Consider the following 15359-nt stretch of genomic DNA (forward strand, 5'->3'; position numbering starts at 1 on the left):
CTGGGTGGGGATTTTCATTAGGGTGAGATCTGCGGGTTCCAGAGCAGCATTGTACCACTAGCAGTATCACAAACACAGTATTACAGAGGGCTAATAAGAGGAATACTTTCCTCTCTTTTCTGTACGCTTTGTTCACGCAATAACCTTTCCCCTTAGTTAACTGTGACATTTGGCGTGCTGTTAACAGGTTTACTTATTGGAGACATTTTTGTATCCGTTGAGTTTGTTGCTTAACTTTCCTAAAAATAAACAGTAGCTCAAATGGTGCTATAAGTTGCTTTAAAACACGTGTTTTAAAGAAACTTATAAAATTGGATAACATAACGTTTTAATAATATGTGTTATCATTAAGATGTCATGTTAACCCGTTTTATAAAAAAATCGAATCGCTAAATCATCATCAAAACTAAGAAAATCAACTCCCCGGCACGTTCCTATCCAAGTATTAGCCTACCTTGGGAATATCAGTCACGGCAAGAGTAGGCTATCCTCTGTGAACTCGCACGTGCAGCACCTGCATAATTCGACTGCAGTTACAATGAAGTCAAGTCTTTCAATTGAACGTTACAAATTTGAGTTATTTTTTACAATGTCAGCAGAGGGAGCACGAGACGTCTGGAGGTATAGGCCTACGGCACTCTCTCTCTCTCTCTCTCTCTCTCTCTCTCTCTCTCTCTCTCTCCCTCTCTCTCTCTCTCTCTCTCTCTCCCTCTCTCTCTCTCTCTCTCTCTCTCTCTCTCTCTCTCTCTCTCTCTCTCTCTCCCCTGGTTACTATGGCTACAGCACAAAAGGAGACGGGACAGGAGGCTATTTGAATAAACGGCAGGAGATATAGGTGGACTAAAATACCGCCTGACTGGACATGTAGTGTTTATAGTGTCCTAAAAGGCAAGGACAGGAATTCCAGAAATACATAATTATACATTGCGACAGAAATGTATTGCATTGGTATCATCTGGCCGGGAATAAGCTAGCTAATAAAAGTAACATTCCTCGTACTTAGATGGTGTGTGAGACGCGCAGAGACATTGTACAAGTTGTGCCGCAATTGGTGGATTATAGTGAACATTTCATTACAGGCTAAAAAAAATGTAGAAGTTTTTATTTCTGTCAGGGGGGTGGGGTTGTAAAACTGTGGAGTAGCCATGGAACAATATGTGTGATAGTGGGGTACATGTAGCCTAACTACCGTGAAATGGAAGGGAATGCAGAAAAATGACGACACAAATAGAAGAACACGGGGTAAGGGGGACCTGCAGACTACAGCACGGGAACATTAATCATACATTTTTCTGTTGCATGGTCAATTTTTTAACATAAAAAGTGATAGTCAATAAGAAGACAGGAAGAAAGCAGCTCTCTCCGCCTTCCCCCTCCCCATTTTTGTTAGTTTTGGGCCTCACTCTGCTCCTCTTGCGTTTCCCTCCCTCTCTTACTCCCCCTTTCCTTGAGAATCTATGCAAATTACGACTCTCTCTCTCTCTCTCTCTCTCTCTCTCTCTCTCTCTCTCTATGCATCTCTCTCCCCCTCTGATTGTGCCTGTACCGACCGCAAAAAAGTGCAAGTCGTCTTGACAGAGGAGAGGGAGAGAGAGGGGGAGAAAGAAAAAGGGGAGAGAAGGGGGTGGGGAAGGCAACCGTACGCATCAATTTGTACAGTCTTCAGTACCCTGCTTTCCTTGCGCCGACCAAAGAAACTGGGGGAAAAAAATCTGCATTATTTGCGGCGCCGCTACGATGTGATTCCGTGTGTGTATGTCTGCGTGTTTCTGTGAGTATATGTCAACGTACAGTACAAACGGGAGACAGAAAGAGTGGAAAGGAGAGGGAGAAAGAAAAGGGACACGCATCGCTGGATATCATAGGTAAGAGGGGAAAATGGATGCTTATATTTTAGCTGTTCGTGCTGGCCACGTTTGTGGGGGCTCCCTCCCTTTGTGTCGCAAGTGAACATATGTAAGATTTAAACTATGCCGTGATTAAATCGCGTTAACATGTACAACACCCACCGAGGCACGCGCGTTCCAAAAAGCAAGACGTTTCGGTGACTGGGTGTAGAGTGCCATTCGCCATTCCATTCCGCTATTCCGAATTCCTCTTCAAATTGGAAAATAGTCAAAGAGACGCATATGAACCCTCCCTCGTAATCACAGTACGAGTTGCTGTACAGAGGTGTTGCATGGTCGGGATATACAGTACAGTCAAATGTATACAAGGTCTACAGTATTGCACAACGGTTCGCTTTTGCATGTGTATCAATAACAAGTAGAAGAAAGAAAGGAACGTCGCGGCGCTTTGCTGGCAATGCAAGCCGTACTAGCCTACTGCATTCTTACTTCGGGGCAAAAAAGGCACGCTGTGATGCATCACACATTTATTTTTAATGTATGTGATTGTGAGGAATTGCGAGACAGCTAACATATGCATGGAGGTGTGTATGTATGTATGTATGTATGTATGTATGTGTATATGTGTGTGTATGTGTGTGTGTGTGTGTGCGGTGTGTCTGGTTTATACTCAGTAGCTCTGTATGTGCTTCTTGGGTAATGCTACAGCATGCATGGGCCATGCCCAACGTTATATGAACCAGCGTATTGTTCTCAGATGTGAGCAAATAAGACATAGAGAATATTAATGCAGTGTGCTATTTGGATATAACGTTCTGTCTACCTGATTGTGTACCTGCAATCATGTCCACAGTTATGTGCTCATAGTGCATGCGAGACAGTGCATGATGTTTACCATAGAGTGTTTGTTGTGAAAAGTGCATATGTCACTTGTTTGTTTAATGGATCATTAATCATTATTCTGTGACAAGCACATACACTGCCATTAGCATGTACCGGTTGTACTGTATTAATCTGTTCATGTGCAGCTATACAGCCTGTGTTCATGTTGTTTGTTTGTGCATGGCAACTGTGAGCACGACACAGATGTGGATTACCTGCAGTATCTGGTCTTCCCTGTGTGCTTGAAAATCTATTGTGGTTTGTAAGTACACTGTCTATATATGTTCACCCAAAATAAACTGTGTGTGTGGTTTTTTCGTGTTTACGAAGCGATGGGAGGTACCTTACATTTTGCAGTGTACTCAGATGGCTTATTGATGTGAGTTAACCTTGATGACACTTGCTGTAGAATGTGTGTAGTTGGGGCACACAGTGTGTTTGTGCTGTATCTGTGGGTAAAGGGCGTATGCTGCCGGTAACAGCCCTCAGTGTGCAGTGGGGGTCCGCAACCCTCTTAAATTAGACAGTACCCATAGCCGGATACCTGGGTCCAGGTGTGTGAGCTGTACACAGTGTGCATTATTCTGTGCTGTTTGGTATGTGGCAGCACTGCGCAACGCTGGTTTGTGTCCTGTGTCTGTGATTCATTACAGTTGATATTTGAAAACACTGAGCTGGGAATCCCCCGACGGGAAACAACACAGTGCAGAAGACCTCATATTTAATGAATTTACAAAGGGTTGCATTCCATTGATTTGCAGAATTGCCCAAAACATGCAACCAAAGCTGCAGTTTAAAGCTAAGACTTGGTCCTGTGTAAATTCTCTGTTGTTTACCTTCCCCACCCCTCCCTCCCCACAGGTTTTTAACATACCCACTGGCCCCCAGCTTAGTTCTTCTCATGGCTAGCGGGAAGATATGGATGGCATAAAACAGCGAAAATGAAAACGCGAACTCACAAAGAATCGGTGAGACCCTCTTTAATCTCAATTGCATGGGAAGCGGTGGGGAACCAGAAGAAATGCATTTTTCACACAAACTAACACAAGTTGGGGAGGGAGGCAGCGGGAGGGGAGCGGGGTAGCAGTTGTTTTTCGGCGCCACTTGCCGAACACTTACAGGCGAATTTACCAAATATCTCTACCCCTTTTTTGTTTTTTCGCTCCCTTGCTATTGCCCCCTCTGCCTCTTCCCCCCCCAGATGCCCATGCGCAGTGGGCGGAGACGGGGGGGCAGCGAGGAGAGGAGGGGTAGACGCCCTCACCCCAGCCCCTCTCGTGCCGAACGAAGCGACAGGCAAACGGTGAGTCTCCCTCTCGCTGGCGCTGGCTGACGCGGTGAGCGTGTGCACGTTTTGCCACGGTCGGCCTGCGTGCGCATGCGTGTGCCGTCCGTTAAATCTGTTCAGCATTAATGAACGTGTAACTAATCACTGTCTGCGCTCACGTCATTGGTGTAGCTGCCATTCACAAGGCCTCGCAGTGCTATGTAAGCTATAACATCTGGCAGTCCCTCTGTTTGGGAGTGTTTTGCAAAGAATGCTTTGATTTTTTTCCCCGTCTATCAGTGCATTGCTATGTGTGGCAGTATCTGGTAACGCGGTTTGTAAATATGGATGCTATTATCACTGTTGGCAGAGAGCCTCTGGAGAGGAGTTGGCTGGAGGACGCGTCAATCGCCGAACGCAAGGCCATGACTCTTCAGAGAGCGAAGGAGAGGGACTCGTGCCGCCACCTAAACGACAGAAGGCCCAAGTCAGTGTCTGATCTATGAGCAGTAATGCGATGCAGTCGGTTAAGGTGCGTGTTCGGTGTGCGTTAAAAAAAGTCTGTCCCCTTATTTCCCCTTCCAGGATTCTTCTTCCTCTATTCCCCCTCCTTCTTCTCATCCGGCCGACACCTCTACCACCGTTCCGCCGCCACCCTCGGGTGCCAGCCAATCACGCGAGAGTGATAACGAAGATGGCCAATCACAGGGCAGCCGAAGCTCGGTTGGCGGGAGCTTGGCGAATAGCAGCAGCAGCTTGAGCAGTGGGCGGGACATCGACCAGGACAACCGTTCTTCCTCACCCAGCCTCTCTGCGTCCCCTCTGGCCAGTTTGGATTCGGAATCTGACTCCCCCGACTCACCAAAACAGGGAGAGAGGGACAGAGACAGGGGGAGGGAGGCAGGACAGACGAAATCAGGAGGGGATGACAGGACGACCTCTGGAAGAGGGGAAGAGTCCGGAGCAGGGGAAAGGAGAGACGGGGATGTGGTGATGGAGGACAGTCCTGTTCTCAAGCCTTCCTCCTCTCTGCCTCCCTCCATTCGTGGAACGGGCGATTCGGCAAGCGAGAGTGGCAACCGGAAGTCCTACTTTTCCCTGGAGTCCAAACTTGCAAGCAAGATGGACTACCCGAACGCCGACGGCGCGCACAGTGGCAATCGAATGAACTCCAAAGCCGGCACTCAGTGTGTGTCAAAGGGCATGGCCAGTGGGGCAGAATACCCCCACCCCAACCCCAGCGCCCCACACCCGCCGTCCCTGCCTCCGCCCCCTGCCCTCAAGCCTCTGGAGCTGGGACAAAACCTGCAGACGGACTCCAAGGCGGACAAAATGGAAAGGGCCGAGAAAGTTGACAAAACAGCCCCGCCTTCTCTGCTGCCCCAGATCACTCCCCTGCCCCAGCCGGCGCCCCCGCCCCACCCTCACCACTACAGTCCCACCGGATGGTCGGGGGGCGCAGGCCCCGGCACCGCCGGGAGCTGGGGCTTCTCCCGTTACCCGGGCAACCATCACCCGCAACAGCAACATCCCCCGGTGCAGCAGCAGCAGTTGCCCTCCGTCTACAATCCCCCCGCCTCTCGACACCTGTCCCACCCTCCGTACCTGCCCCACCCCCACAGAGAGTACCTCCCCAGGTACGCGGCAGGGGAGCGGGAGAGGGGGGTTGAGAGGGAGAGGGGCGGAGTGAGGGACTTTGGGGGAAGAGATATCAGTAGGGAGTTCTCAGTCAGCCTCAGCGGCGGTAGCAGTAGCAGCGCTAGCATTAGCAGCAGTAGCGGGAGCACTTGCGGTCCGAACGGGAACCAGGGAAGGGACTTTGGGAATCTGTCAGTGGGTCAGGGCCGTGAGTATACCGGGCTGGGCTCACAGGGTTCTGGCCGGGAGGGTTCTGGGCCCGGGCAGGGAGGGCGTGACTTTGCGTCAGGTTTTACGTCCAGAGAGAGAGACAGAGAAAGGGACAGGGAACCAGGGAGGGAGTTCACCCTGCAGAACCAGAACCAGAACCAAACCCAGAACCGGGACTTTGGTTCTGGTGGAGGCGGACACCCTAAGGAGAAGGAGGGCAGATGGGGGGAGTTTGCAGGGCAGCTGAGAGAGGCAGGGGCCAATAGCAACGCCAGCAATAATGCCACCTCCTCCGCTAATGCCGTGACCCCAGCGGGTGGCTTGCCTGCCACCCCGCTGCTTAACCGTGACAACCGCGAGGCCCCAACTTCACCCCCGAACAGCACCCCCAGCCACCCTCCTCCACCTTCCCTGGCCCCCCTCTGCCAGCCACAGGCCTCCTCCAACAGAGACTACCCCCCCTCCATGGAGTTCACTCTGCAGCAGCAGCAGCAAGCGTCGATGCAGTCCTCCCAGGGTTCTTCCTCTTCTGGCTCGGACACTCTCGGCTCTCACTTTCTGAGGGAATACCCCCCACCGGGGGCGAAAGAGTACCCCCCAGCCGTGCCTCCCTCCTCTGTCCCCCTTCCGGCCGGGCCCAGAGAGTACCCCAGCCCCACAAGCGCAGGAGGGGGGCTCAGCCGGGATTATCCTGGAGGGTCGCAGTTAGGCCTCGCTTCCCACCCACACTACCCCGGGCAGGCGGCCCCGCCGGGGGGCAGAGAGAGGGACCGGGAGCGCGAGCGTGACGGCGGCTCATCGGCTCTGTTCGCCCGCACCGGCCAGCCCCCGTCCCTCTCCCCCTCCTCCTGTCACCCTCGCCCCCCTTCCGCCCCCTATCCCGCGCCTCCGCCGCCTCCTCTCCCACCCCCTGCCTCCCTCGCCCAGCCCCTCCCGCCCTCCAACCTCGGGGCCAACCACGCGCGGCCGGGACCGTACCATTCTTCCAATCAGACGCTGACTCCTCCCACTCCCCTGTCCCCTCTCCCCAGCCCCTCGGCCAATCAGATGCCGGGATTCTCCTCCGCGGCGAACGCCCCTCTCCCGGCGTCGGGCACGGCCGCCGTGTGCGGTGCCGGTTTCAGGCCCTCCCCCTACCATGGCAACTTAAGTGGCCACGCCCCGTTTAATGCTTCCTATCACACCAACGGCAACAGCCTGAACAATCTGCCCAATAACGGCAGCAGCAGCAGCAGTGGCTCCAACCACAGCGCCACCGCTGGCAATAACAGCAGCAACGCTCACGCTCACTCGCTCTCGCCCCAAAACAATGGCAGCGCGTCAAAACTGCATCCAACTGTCGGAAACCCTGGAAGTGCTGTTTCGGCCCCTCCCTCCGGCGCCGCTCTTCCAGGAGACGGGCTCACCGATTCGTCCACGGCTCCGCCGCCGCCGCCCGTCATCAAGGAGGAGCCAATGGAGGAGCGGGAGGAAACGGACAGCCCGCCTCCTCCCCTGAGAAGTCCCTCGCCGGAGCCGAAGCCGGTGGATATCCCCATCCATGCCAGCCAATCAGCACGGTGAGCCCACACGATTGGTCGGCGCGGGTGAGCATCTGATGTCTGGGTTTGCGTGCGGGTTTCATGCCAAGAAATGTGTTCGGACCATCTGCTCTATGTAGCTTTCCTTTCAGTCAGCCATTGAACCGGCATATTTCACTCGAGAGCAATTAGGCCGTTACAGAAGAAAATATGTTTTTCGTTGTCGGAAACAATGGTTCCAATGACGCGTGTTGAGCACGGGGCGTGCCGGGAGGTGACGGCGGTGTGTCTCGGCCGCAGGTTCCACAGGGTGCTGGACCGGGGCAACGGGAACTCCTGCGCCCGCAGCGACGTCCTGTTCGTGCCCCTGGACGGCTCCAAGCTCTGGAAGAAGAGGAACGAGGCCATCGAGCGCGCCAGGAGGGAGGTGGAGCAGAGAGCCAGGGACCTGCGGGAGAAGGAGAGGGAGCGGGAGAGGGAGAAGGAGAGGGAGAGGGAGAGAGAGGTGGAAAGGCACCTGCAGGTAAGGTTTAGGGGGGATTTGATGGTCACAGGAAGCTGGGGGGGGTTGGGGGGGCTGAACACCACGAAGGCGAGGGGGCTAAAGAGGGGGGGAAAGAGAGGGACGGAGGTAAGATGGCAGAAGCGAACGGCCGAAAAACTACCGAGGAGAAGCGGGAGAGTTGTGTTTCACTGCAGTGCCGTGTTTGTGTTTATTGATTTTCTCTCTCCTGCTCTGCCTGCCTCTCCTCTGTCTGTCTCTCTTTCGCAGAAGGACAACAGCGGTGGCTCCGGCGGGGGAGTGGGCGGAGGGGGCCGGCCCGCCCCCTCCCTCTTCTTCCCCCCTTCCTCCTCCATCCTCCTGGACCCGTCCTCCTCCTCCTCGGCCGGCAACCCGGCGTCCCACCCCCCGCCCCACGCCCACCACCACCACCCCTCCCACCACCCCCACCACGCGCACTCCCTGCACCCCGGCCACCACCTGCACCCCTCGCTCTCGCACTCCCTGCTCTTGCCCGCCATGGCGGGCGGGGGCGCGCCCATGGGGGCCCCCCAGGGAGCCCTGGGGGTGGGGTTAGGGGCCCCGTACCTGGGCCCGGACACGCCGGCGCTGAGGACGCTCAGCGAGTACGCCCGGCCGCACGCCATGTCCCCGCTGAGCGCGGCCGGCAGGGTCCAAGGCCACCACCCCCACCTGCACCCGCACGCCCACCCGCACGCCCACCACCACGTGCACCCCTCCTTCTTCCTGCCCCAGTTCCAAAACCCCGCGCTGGCCCACCCGCACCACCTGCCCGCGGACGCCGCCACCGCGGCGGCCATTTTGGGCTTCCTGTACGGGGGAGGGCTGGAAGGGGGCCCGGGAATGGGGGCTCACGGCATGGCCGGCCCCGGGCACGGAGGGATGGGGGGCAGCCTCGGCGGGGTGGGCTTTCCTCACGCGGTGGCGCACAGGGACCGCGTGAAACCAGGGTTCGAGTTTAAGAGCGAGGAGCGGGTGTACCAGCCCAGCACCATCACAGACCCGGCTCTCTCCCTGTCCCACTCCCACTCTCACTCCCTGCTCCTGGGCGGAGCTGCGGGCGGGGCCGCCGAGGTGTCTCTGTACGGGACCCCGCCCCCGCCCGCCCCTCCCCCGCCCCCTCTCCAAAACCCCGGCCTCGCTCCAGCAAACCGCAACCCTAACCCAGCCCCTCAGTCCCTGTCTGCCCCTCCCCCTTCCTCCCTCCTCCCGCCCTCCCACCCAGCCCCTGCCGTGGCCCCCACCCCCCCTGCCCCGGCTCCTCCCCCCGCGCCCCCTCCTGCTCCGCCCCCGGCCGCCAACCCGGCCTCCTCCCTCCATCACTCCTCCACGCACTCCTCTTTCCCCCACTCCCTCGCTTCTCACCCCCAGCCCGCCCCGGCTCCGGCCGCTCCCCCCGAAAACTACCCCCCTCAGACCCGCTCCCCGGGCGTGGCAGAGAGAGAGAGGAGCGGAGAGAGGGAGCGGGAGAGGGCAGCGCCTCCCACCGGAGAGAGGGAGAGAGAGAGGGAGAGAGAGAGAGGAGGAGGAGGAGGAGGAGGAGGGGGGGAGTCCCTGGGGAGACTCCAGATGCTGAACGTGACACCTCATCACCACCAGCACTCCCACATTCACTCCCACCTCCACCTGCACCAGCAAGACACAGGTATCCACAGGAATGCTGGTCACCGGCCAGTACGTGCAGTAACATCCATACGCTCTCACAAATAAAGGTATTGTGCCTCAAAAGGCCCAATCACTGGGCCGGTACTCCATGCAGTAGGTACATGAAATTGTGCCCCTAGTCAGCAATATATCATTAATTTGTGTTTTGTGCTTGGGAAAATGTACTCATTTGTACCCAAAGAGAACATTATTATACTTTCAGGCTGCATTTGTGAAATTTGAACCTTGGAAGAACATAAATGTACCTCCACTGTCACTTTATTTCTGAGAGTGTCGTTGTCCCATTATTGATGCGGATTGGCTGTGAGGTGTCATGAATGTGTGTCTGTTTATGAGCTGTTCCTGTTCCTGATAATTATGTCTCTTGTTCATGTTCTTTTCCCGCTGCATCTCCATCGGCCAGCAGCGGGCGGGGTGCACCCCCTGATGGACCCCCTGGCGTCTGGGTCCCCCCTCGCTCGCCTGCCCTATCCGGGGGCCGCCCTGGGGCCCCCCATCCTGGCACACCCCCTCACTGACAGTGAGGTTCTCCGCCAGCAGCTCTTTGGTGAGGAGAACCCCTCTCCCCCCCCCCGATACCCCCCCCCCAGCCCCCCGCTCCAGATCAGTTCTCTTCATTTTGCGAGACTTCTCAAATCCATATTTCTGTGTTTCCACTGTATTGTCAGACAGCCGGCTTTATGGTTTCCTTGTTATTGAAACAAACAAAGACGGCATTGTAACGCCAAAGCACAACAAACTAAAACACTGGGAGAGGAGCATAGCAACAAAACATTGCTATTCAACTCTGAATTTATAGGAGGACAATGCATAAGAAATGATAATTTGGGTAATCGCAAATACGTTTCAAATGCATTATACATAGTTGATCTTCAGTCAGACTTTTCAATAAGATATTATTTTTAAGCTGGCTTCATTTTAGTCTCCCTCTCATTCTCACTCACCCCTCTCTATCCCTGCTGTAGGAGACCCGGCGTCGGTGTTGCTTTGAATGAGAACGTGTGTTGGAAGTGAGAGTCAAAATCCTGGCCTCTCTGTAACCTCCTTGTTCCCTCCCCCCCCTCCCTCCCCCTCCACAGGGGCCCCGTTCCGGGAGCTGCCACAGCCCTCCTCCCTGTCAGGCCCCATGTCTGCGGCCCACCAGCTCCAGGCCATGCAGCAGGCCCAGAACGCCGAGATCCAGATCCAGAGACTGGCTCTGGAGCAGCAGTGGATCCATCACCACCACCACCACTCCCTCACACAGGACGAGTACTACAGGTGAGCTCTCCACACACTCCCTCACACTGCACCACACACTCCCTCACACTGCACCACCACCACTCCCTCACACAGGACGAGTACTACAGGTGAGCTCTCCACACACTCCCTCACACTGCACCACCACCACTCCCTCACACTGGACGAGTACTACAGGTGAGCTCTCCACACACTCCCTCACACTGCACCACCACCACTCCCTCACACTGCACCACCACTCCCTCACACAGGACGAGTACTACAGGTGAGCTCTCCACACACTCCCTCACACTGCACCACCACCACTCCCTCACACAGGACGAGTACTACAGGTGAGCTCTCCACACACTCCCTCACACTGCACCACCACCACTCCCTCACACTGCACCACCACCACTCCCTCACACTGCACCAGCACACACTCCCTCACACTGCACCACCACCACTCCCTCACACAGGACGAGTACTACAGGTGAGCTCTCCACACACTCCCTCACACTGCACCACCACCACTCCCTCACACTGCACCACCACCACTCCCTCACACAGGACGAGTACTACAGGTGAGCTCTCCACACACTCCCTCACACTGCACCACCACCACTCCCTCACACAGGACGAGTACTACAGGTGAGCTCTCCACACACTCCCTCACACTGCACCACCACCACTCCCTCACACAGGACGAGTACTACAGGTGAGCTCTCCACACACTCCCTCACACTGCACCACCACCACTCCCTCACACAGGACGAGTACTACAGGTGAGCTCTCCACACACTCCCTCACACTGCACCACCACCACTCCCTCACACAGGACAAGTACTACAGGTGAGCTCTCCACACACTTCCTCACACTGCACCACACACTCCCTCACACTGCACCACCACCACTCCCTCACACAGGACGAGTGGTACAGGAGAGCTCTCCACACACTCCCTCACTCAATGTGACAGGATGCTGGGAAACTCAGCACTGAGTGTGTGTCTGTGTGTGTGTGTATGTGTGCTTGTTTTCATGTGTGTGTATGTGTGTTTGCTTGGTGTGTGTGTGAGTGTGTATGTGTACGTGCTTGTGTGCATGCTTGGTGTGTGTTGTTTGTGTGTGTGTGTGTATATGTGCGTTTGAGTGAGTGTGTATGTGTATGTGTGCTTGCTTGGTGTGTATATGTGCGTTTGTGAGTGTATATGTGTGCTTGTTTTCGTGTGTGTGTGTGTGTGTGTGTGCATGCTTGTGTGCGTGCTTGGTCTGTGTGTTATGTGTGTATGTGTGTGTGTGTATGTATGTGCTTGTGTGTCTGTGTGTATGTGTGCTTGTGTGTGCACTTGTATGTGTCTGTGTATGTGTGTGTGTGTGTGTTTGCTTGGTGTGCGTGTGTGTGTGTCTGTGCTTTCTTGGTGTGTGCGTGCATATGTGTATGTGTGTGTGTGTGTGCCTGCCTGCTTTTGTCTGTGTGCGTGTGTGCTTGCTTGGTGTGTGTGTATGCGTGCCTGCTTGTGTGTATATGTGTCTGTGTGTCCATATGTGTATGTGCGTGCGTGTGAGTGTGTGCGTGTCTGTGTGTGCGTATGTGTGCTTGCTTGGTGTGTGTGTGTGTGTGTGTGTGTATGTGTGTGTGCGTGCTTGGTGTGTGTGTCTGTGTCTGTGTGTGTGTGTGTGTGTGCGTGCTTGGTGTGTGCGCATGCTTGGTGTGTGTGGTTGTGCGTGTGTGTGTCTATGTGTGTGCATGTGTGTGTTTGCGTGCTTGGTGTGTGTGTGTGTGTGTGTGCATGTGTATGTGCGTGCTTGGTGTGTGTGTGTGTGCGTGCGTGTGTGTGTGCGTGCTTGGTGTGTGTGTGTGTGTGTGCATGTGTGTGTGCGTGCTTGGTGTGTGTGTGTGTGTGTGTGTGCATGTGTGTGTGCGTGCTTGGTGTGTGTGTGTGTGTGCATGTGTGTGTGCGTGCTTGGTGTGTGTGTGTGTGTGCATGTGTGTGTGCGTGCTTGGTGTGTGTGTGTGTGTGTGTGTGTCTCTGTCCAGTTGCTGCTCAGCTCTGTAAAGCAGCATTAGTAATCTGTTATAAAATGTGAGTGTCAGCAGTGCGCCTGCCCTCCCAGCTGAGCTCATGACTTCAGCCGCATCTTAATAACACTCCCAAAATTCCCCACTCACCTCTCCGCTTTATGCAGCGAGAGTCCCTGTGTTCCCCCGTGTCATCTCTGCCTCTGTCTTTCAGTCACCTGAAGAAAGAGAGCGACAAGACGCTGTGAGGGGGCCGAGAGACAGAGAGAGAGAGCGAGAGAGAGAGAGAGAGAGGACAAACGCAGCCGTGGGTGAATGAAAAACGAAGCGATAACCGAAGGAGGCCGAATATTGTAAACTGACCGGCTGAATGAAGGGGCGCGCTGAGAGCCAGACGCAGGCGCAGAGACTACGGCCCCCGAAAAAAAAAAAGGGGGGGGGCCACAAACACAAATCCCTTTCACCCCCCCGGGGGGACTCTCAACCTTCTCCAAACGCACCGCCGCCACTTGTTTTTTCTCTTTCCGTTCGATACCGGCGTCACGGGCACGCACACGTCTGGAGCCCCGCGCTCGAGGCACGCGGTGCTCCTCTTCGCCGGGCGACCCGACAGTTTCGGGGCGATGATGGAGCTCCGGCGGAGTGCAGCCCGTTAGATCATCTCCAATTGGGCTCACAGGGAAATCCTGCACACAACCACAAACAACAGAAATGAGGCTGACAGCAAAGTGCCATCTGAGGGAGCCATTTTAACTCGCAGTTCGGATGTGAGGATGGAGGCAGGCTGTTTTCTTTTACAACTCTGTGGTAGAAAAAAAAACTCAAGGGAGGGGACAAAATGGTCATTATCTAGCACTTTTCAGTTACAGATTTTATTGTGGTAAGGAAATGGATGACCCACTGACTGAATAATCATTTTAAATCAAGCAATTTCTTCAGTTTAACTTGCCTTTGAGGGAACAGCACATGATGCGAAATGAAGGGGCTTTTAACACAGTAGTGTGTGTAATATGTGATTGATTGTTTCTTGCTCTGGGACATTGAGCTAATACACTTAGAACTACAGTGTATACCCTGTAATATATTCTGTACATTTGCTGGAGGCCACAATATAGTGTGTGTACTATATATTAAGCCAGAAGGACTGTAAATAAGGTTTTATGTCATTGCATGTAGCTAGATGCTGAATCTTAACTGGTGGGACTTTTTCTTCTTTTTAGTAATCTCCACTCCAATTGGTGGAAATTTTACGAGCATGCATGAGGCCTATGATTTTGTGTCATATTATAATTGTTATTATTAATCGTATTATTCTTAATGTCGTTTGTTTGTTAATAATTATATTATTATATATACATATTATTTTGTATTATTTTTTTACATTTTCATGGTATGATCAGTTTTATTTTGAATTTTGAATTTTCCCTGTGAACAAAGAAATGCAAATGAAAGAAAAAAGAGTCTTAAAATAAATGAAATGTCTTTTTTTCTAAATACAAAGATGTCCATGAGTCAGTGGATCTGAAGCTTGTATTCATGTGGACAGCACGCACACAGAACTGCTCTGTGCCCGTGTGTGTGTGTGTGTGTGTGTGTGTGTGTGTGTGTGTGTGTGTGTGTATGTGCGCGCGGGTGCTGTCATATGGCTAACTCGTTCCTGGAAAGAGGCTCCTCTTCTTTCATCCAAATGGCAGATTTCCTTAATTGGGTCAGTAATCAGGATTAATTGGCCAGATTGTTCCATGATTCACAGAGCCTGGGCACACCTGTAAGATGGTGGCTCTGCGGGAATGGAGTTGACCACCTGTGCCCATTTCTCAACCAGCTGCAGCCCTGCGATCCCATCACAGCGCAGCCGCGACTCGATAGAAACACACCAACGCCGTAATATCAATAACCGCCATTAGCGCAGTGCTGCTCCGTTTCGCATAAACTTAAGGATAAAGGATCGTTATTTATTTTATCGTCTTTGCACGACTCCACAGTATTAATCGCACATGCGTTTCACACAAGCAGCTCGTCCTTCAAATGAGACGTGAAAGCGAGGTCCTGACGCGCTGTGGTCATTAAACATCCCAGGACACATTGTGAGGAGCGGGGGTTCCCCGGAGTCCTGGAAAATGTCCAAATCTGCCTCTCTCAATCTGGCCATCTTAATCACCCCCCTCCCCAAGTTCAACTGGCTGAATAAAGCCCTCCCTCTCTGCTGCCACTGATGTGTGCAGTGGCATAAAATGGCTGCCATGGATTTCATAGTTTGGGTGATACACACTGGCTGTGGTTTAGTTGGGTCACAGTGTAAAGCACTTTAAGACCAGTGGAAGTCACTACATAATGCAATCCTTTAGTCAGGTGGCCCCTGGGCAGGACAGGACAGTATTATCTCACTAACACCCACCAAACACATTCTTTGCAGTATTATATTGGCAGTTATACACAATTTAAATGTATCACTTCCTTATGCATACATTTCGATTGATATTGTATATTGCATAGCTGCCAACCCTCACGCTTTCGGCGTGAGACACACGCATGTGCGCGTGCGTGTGAAAACAGACAAATGCGTGT

The 15359-nt window shown here is 53.7% G+C and overlaps 1 protein-coding gene across 1 annotated transcript; it reads left to right on the forward strand.

Annotated features, from left to right (window-relative positions):
* Positions 1 to 1649: 1649 nt before the first annotated feature.
* Positions 1650 to 14291, forward strand: atn1 (atrophin 1). The gene is made up of 10 exons (XM_061236051.1): positions 1650 to 1865; positions 3591 to 3697; positions 3931 to 4032; positions 4367 to 4483; positions 4582 to 7403; positions 7665 to 7887; positions 8137 to 9532; positions 9956 to 10099; positions 10632 to 10812; positions 13006 to 14291. The coding sequence occupies exons 2-10, from the start codon at positions 3671 to 3673 to the stop codon at positions 13037 to 13039; spliced, it is 5046 nt and encodes a 1681-aa protein (XP_061092035.1). The 5' UTR covers positions 1650 to 1865; positions 3591 to 3670; the 3' UTR covers positions 13040 to 14291.
* Positions 14292 to 15359: the final 1068 nt, after the last annotated feature.

Source organism: Conger conger, chromosome 1 (genome assembly GCF_963514075.1).
Source record: "Conger conger chromosome 1, fConCon1.1, whole genome shotgun sequence".
Lineage (NCBI taxonomy): Eukaryota > Metazoa > Chordata > Actinopteri > Anguilliformes > Congridae > Conger > Conger conger.

What these genes read in the sequence shown, in the direction of transcription:
- atn1 (XM_061236051.1), top strand. Translation starts at nt 3,671, where the DNA reads ATGAAAACGCGAACTCACAAAGAATCG. An exon ending in CGCGAACTCACAAAGAATCG is followed by an intron (nt 3,698 to 3,930) that starts GTGAGACCCTCT and finishes TTCCCCCCCCAG; the next exon opens with ATGCCCATGCGCAGTGGGCG. An exon ending in AGGTGGAAAGGCACCTGCAG is followed by an intron (nt 7,888 to 8,136) that starts GTAAGGTTTAGG and finishes TCTCTTTCGCAG; the next exon opens with AAGGACAACAGCGGTGGCTC.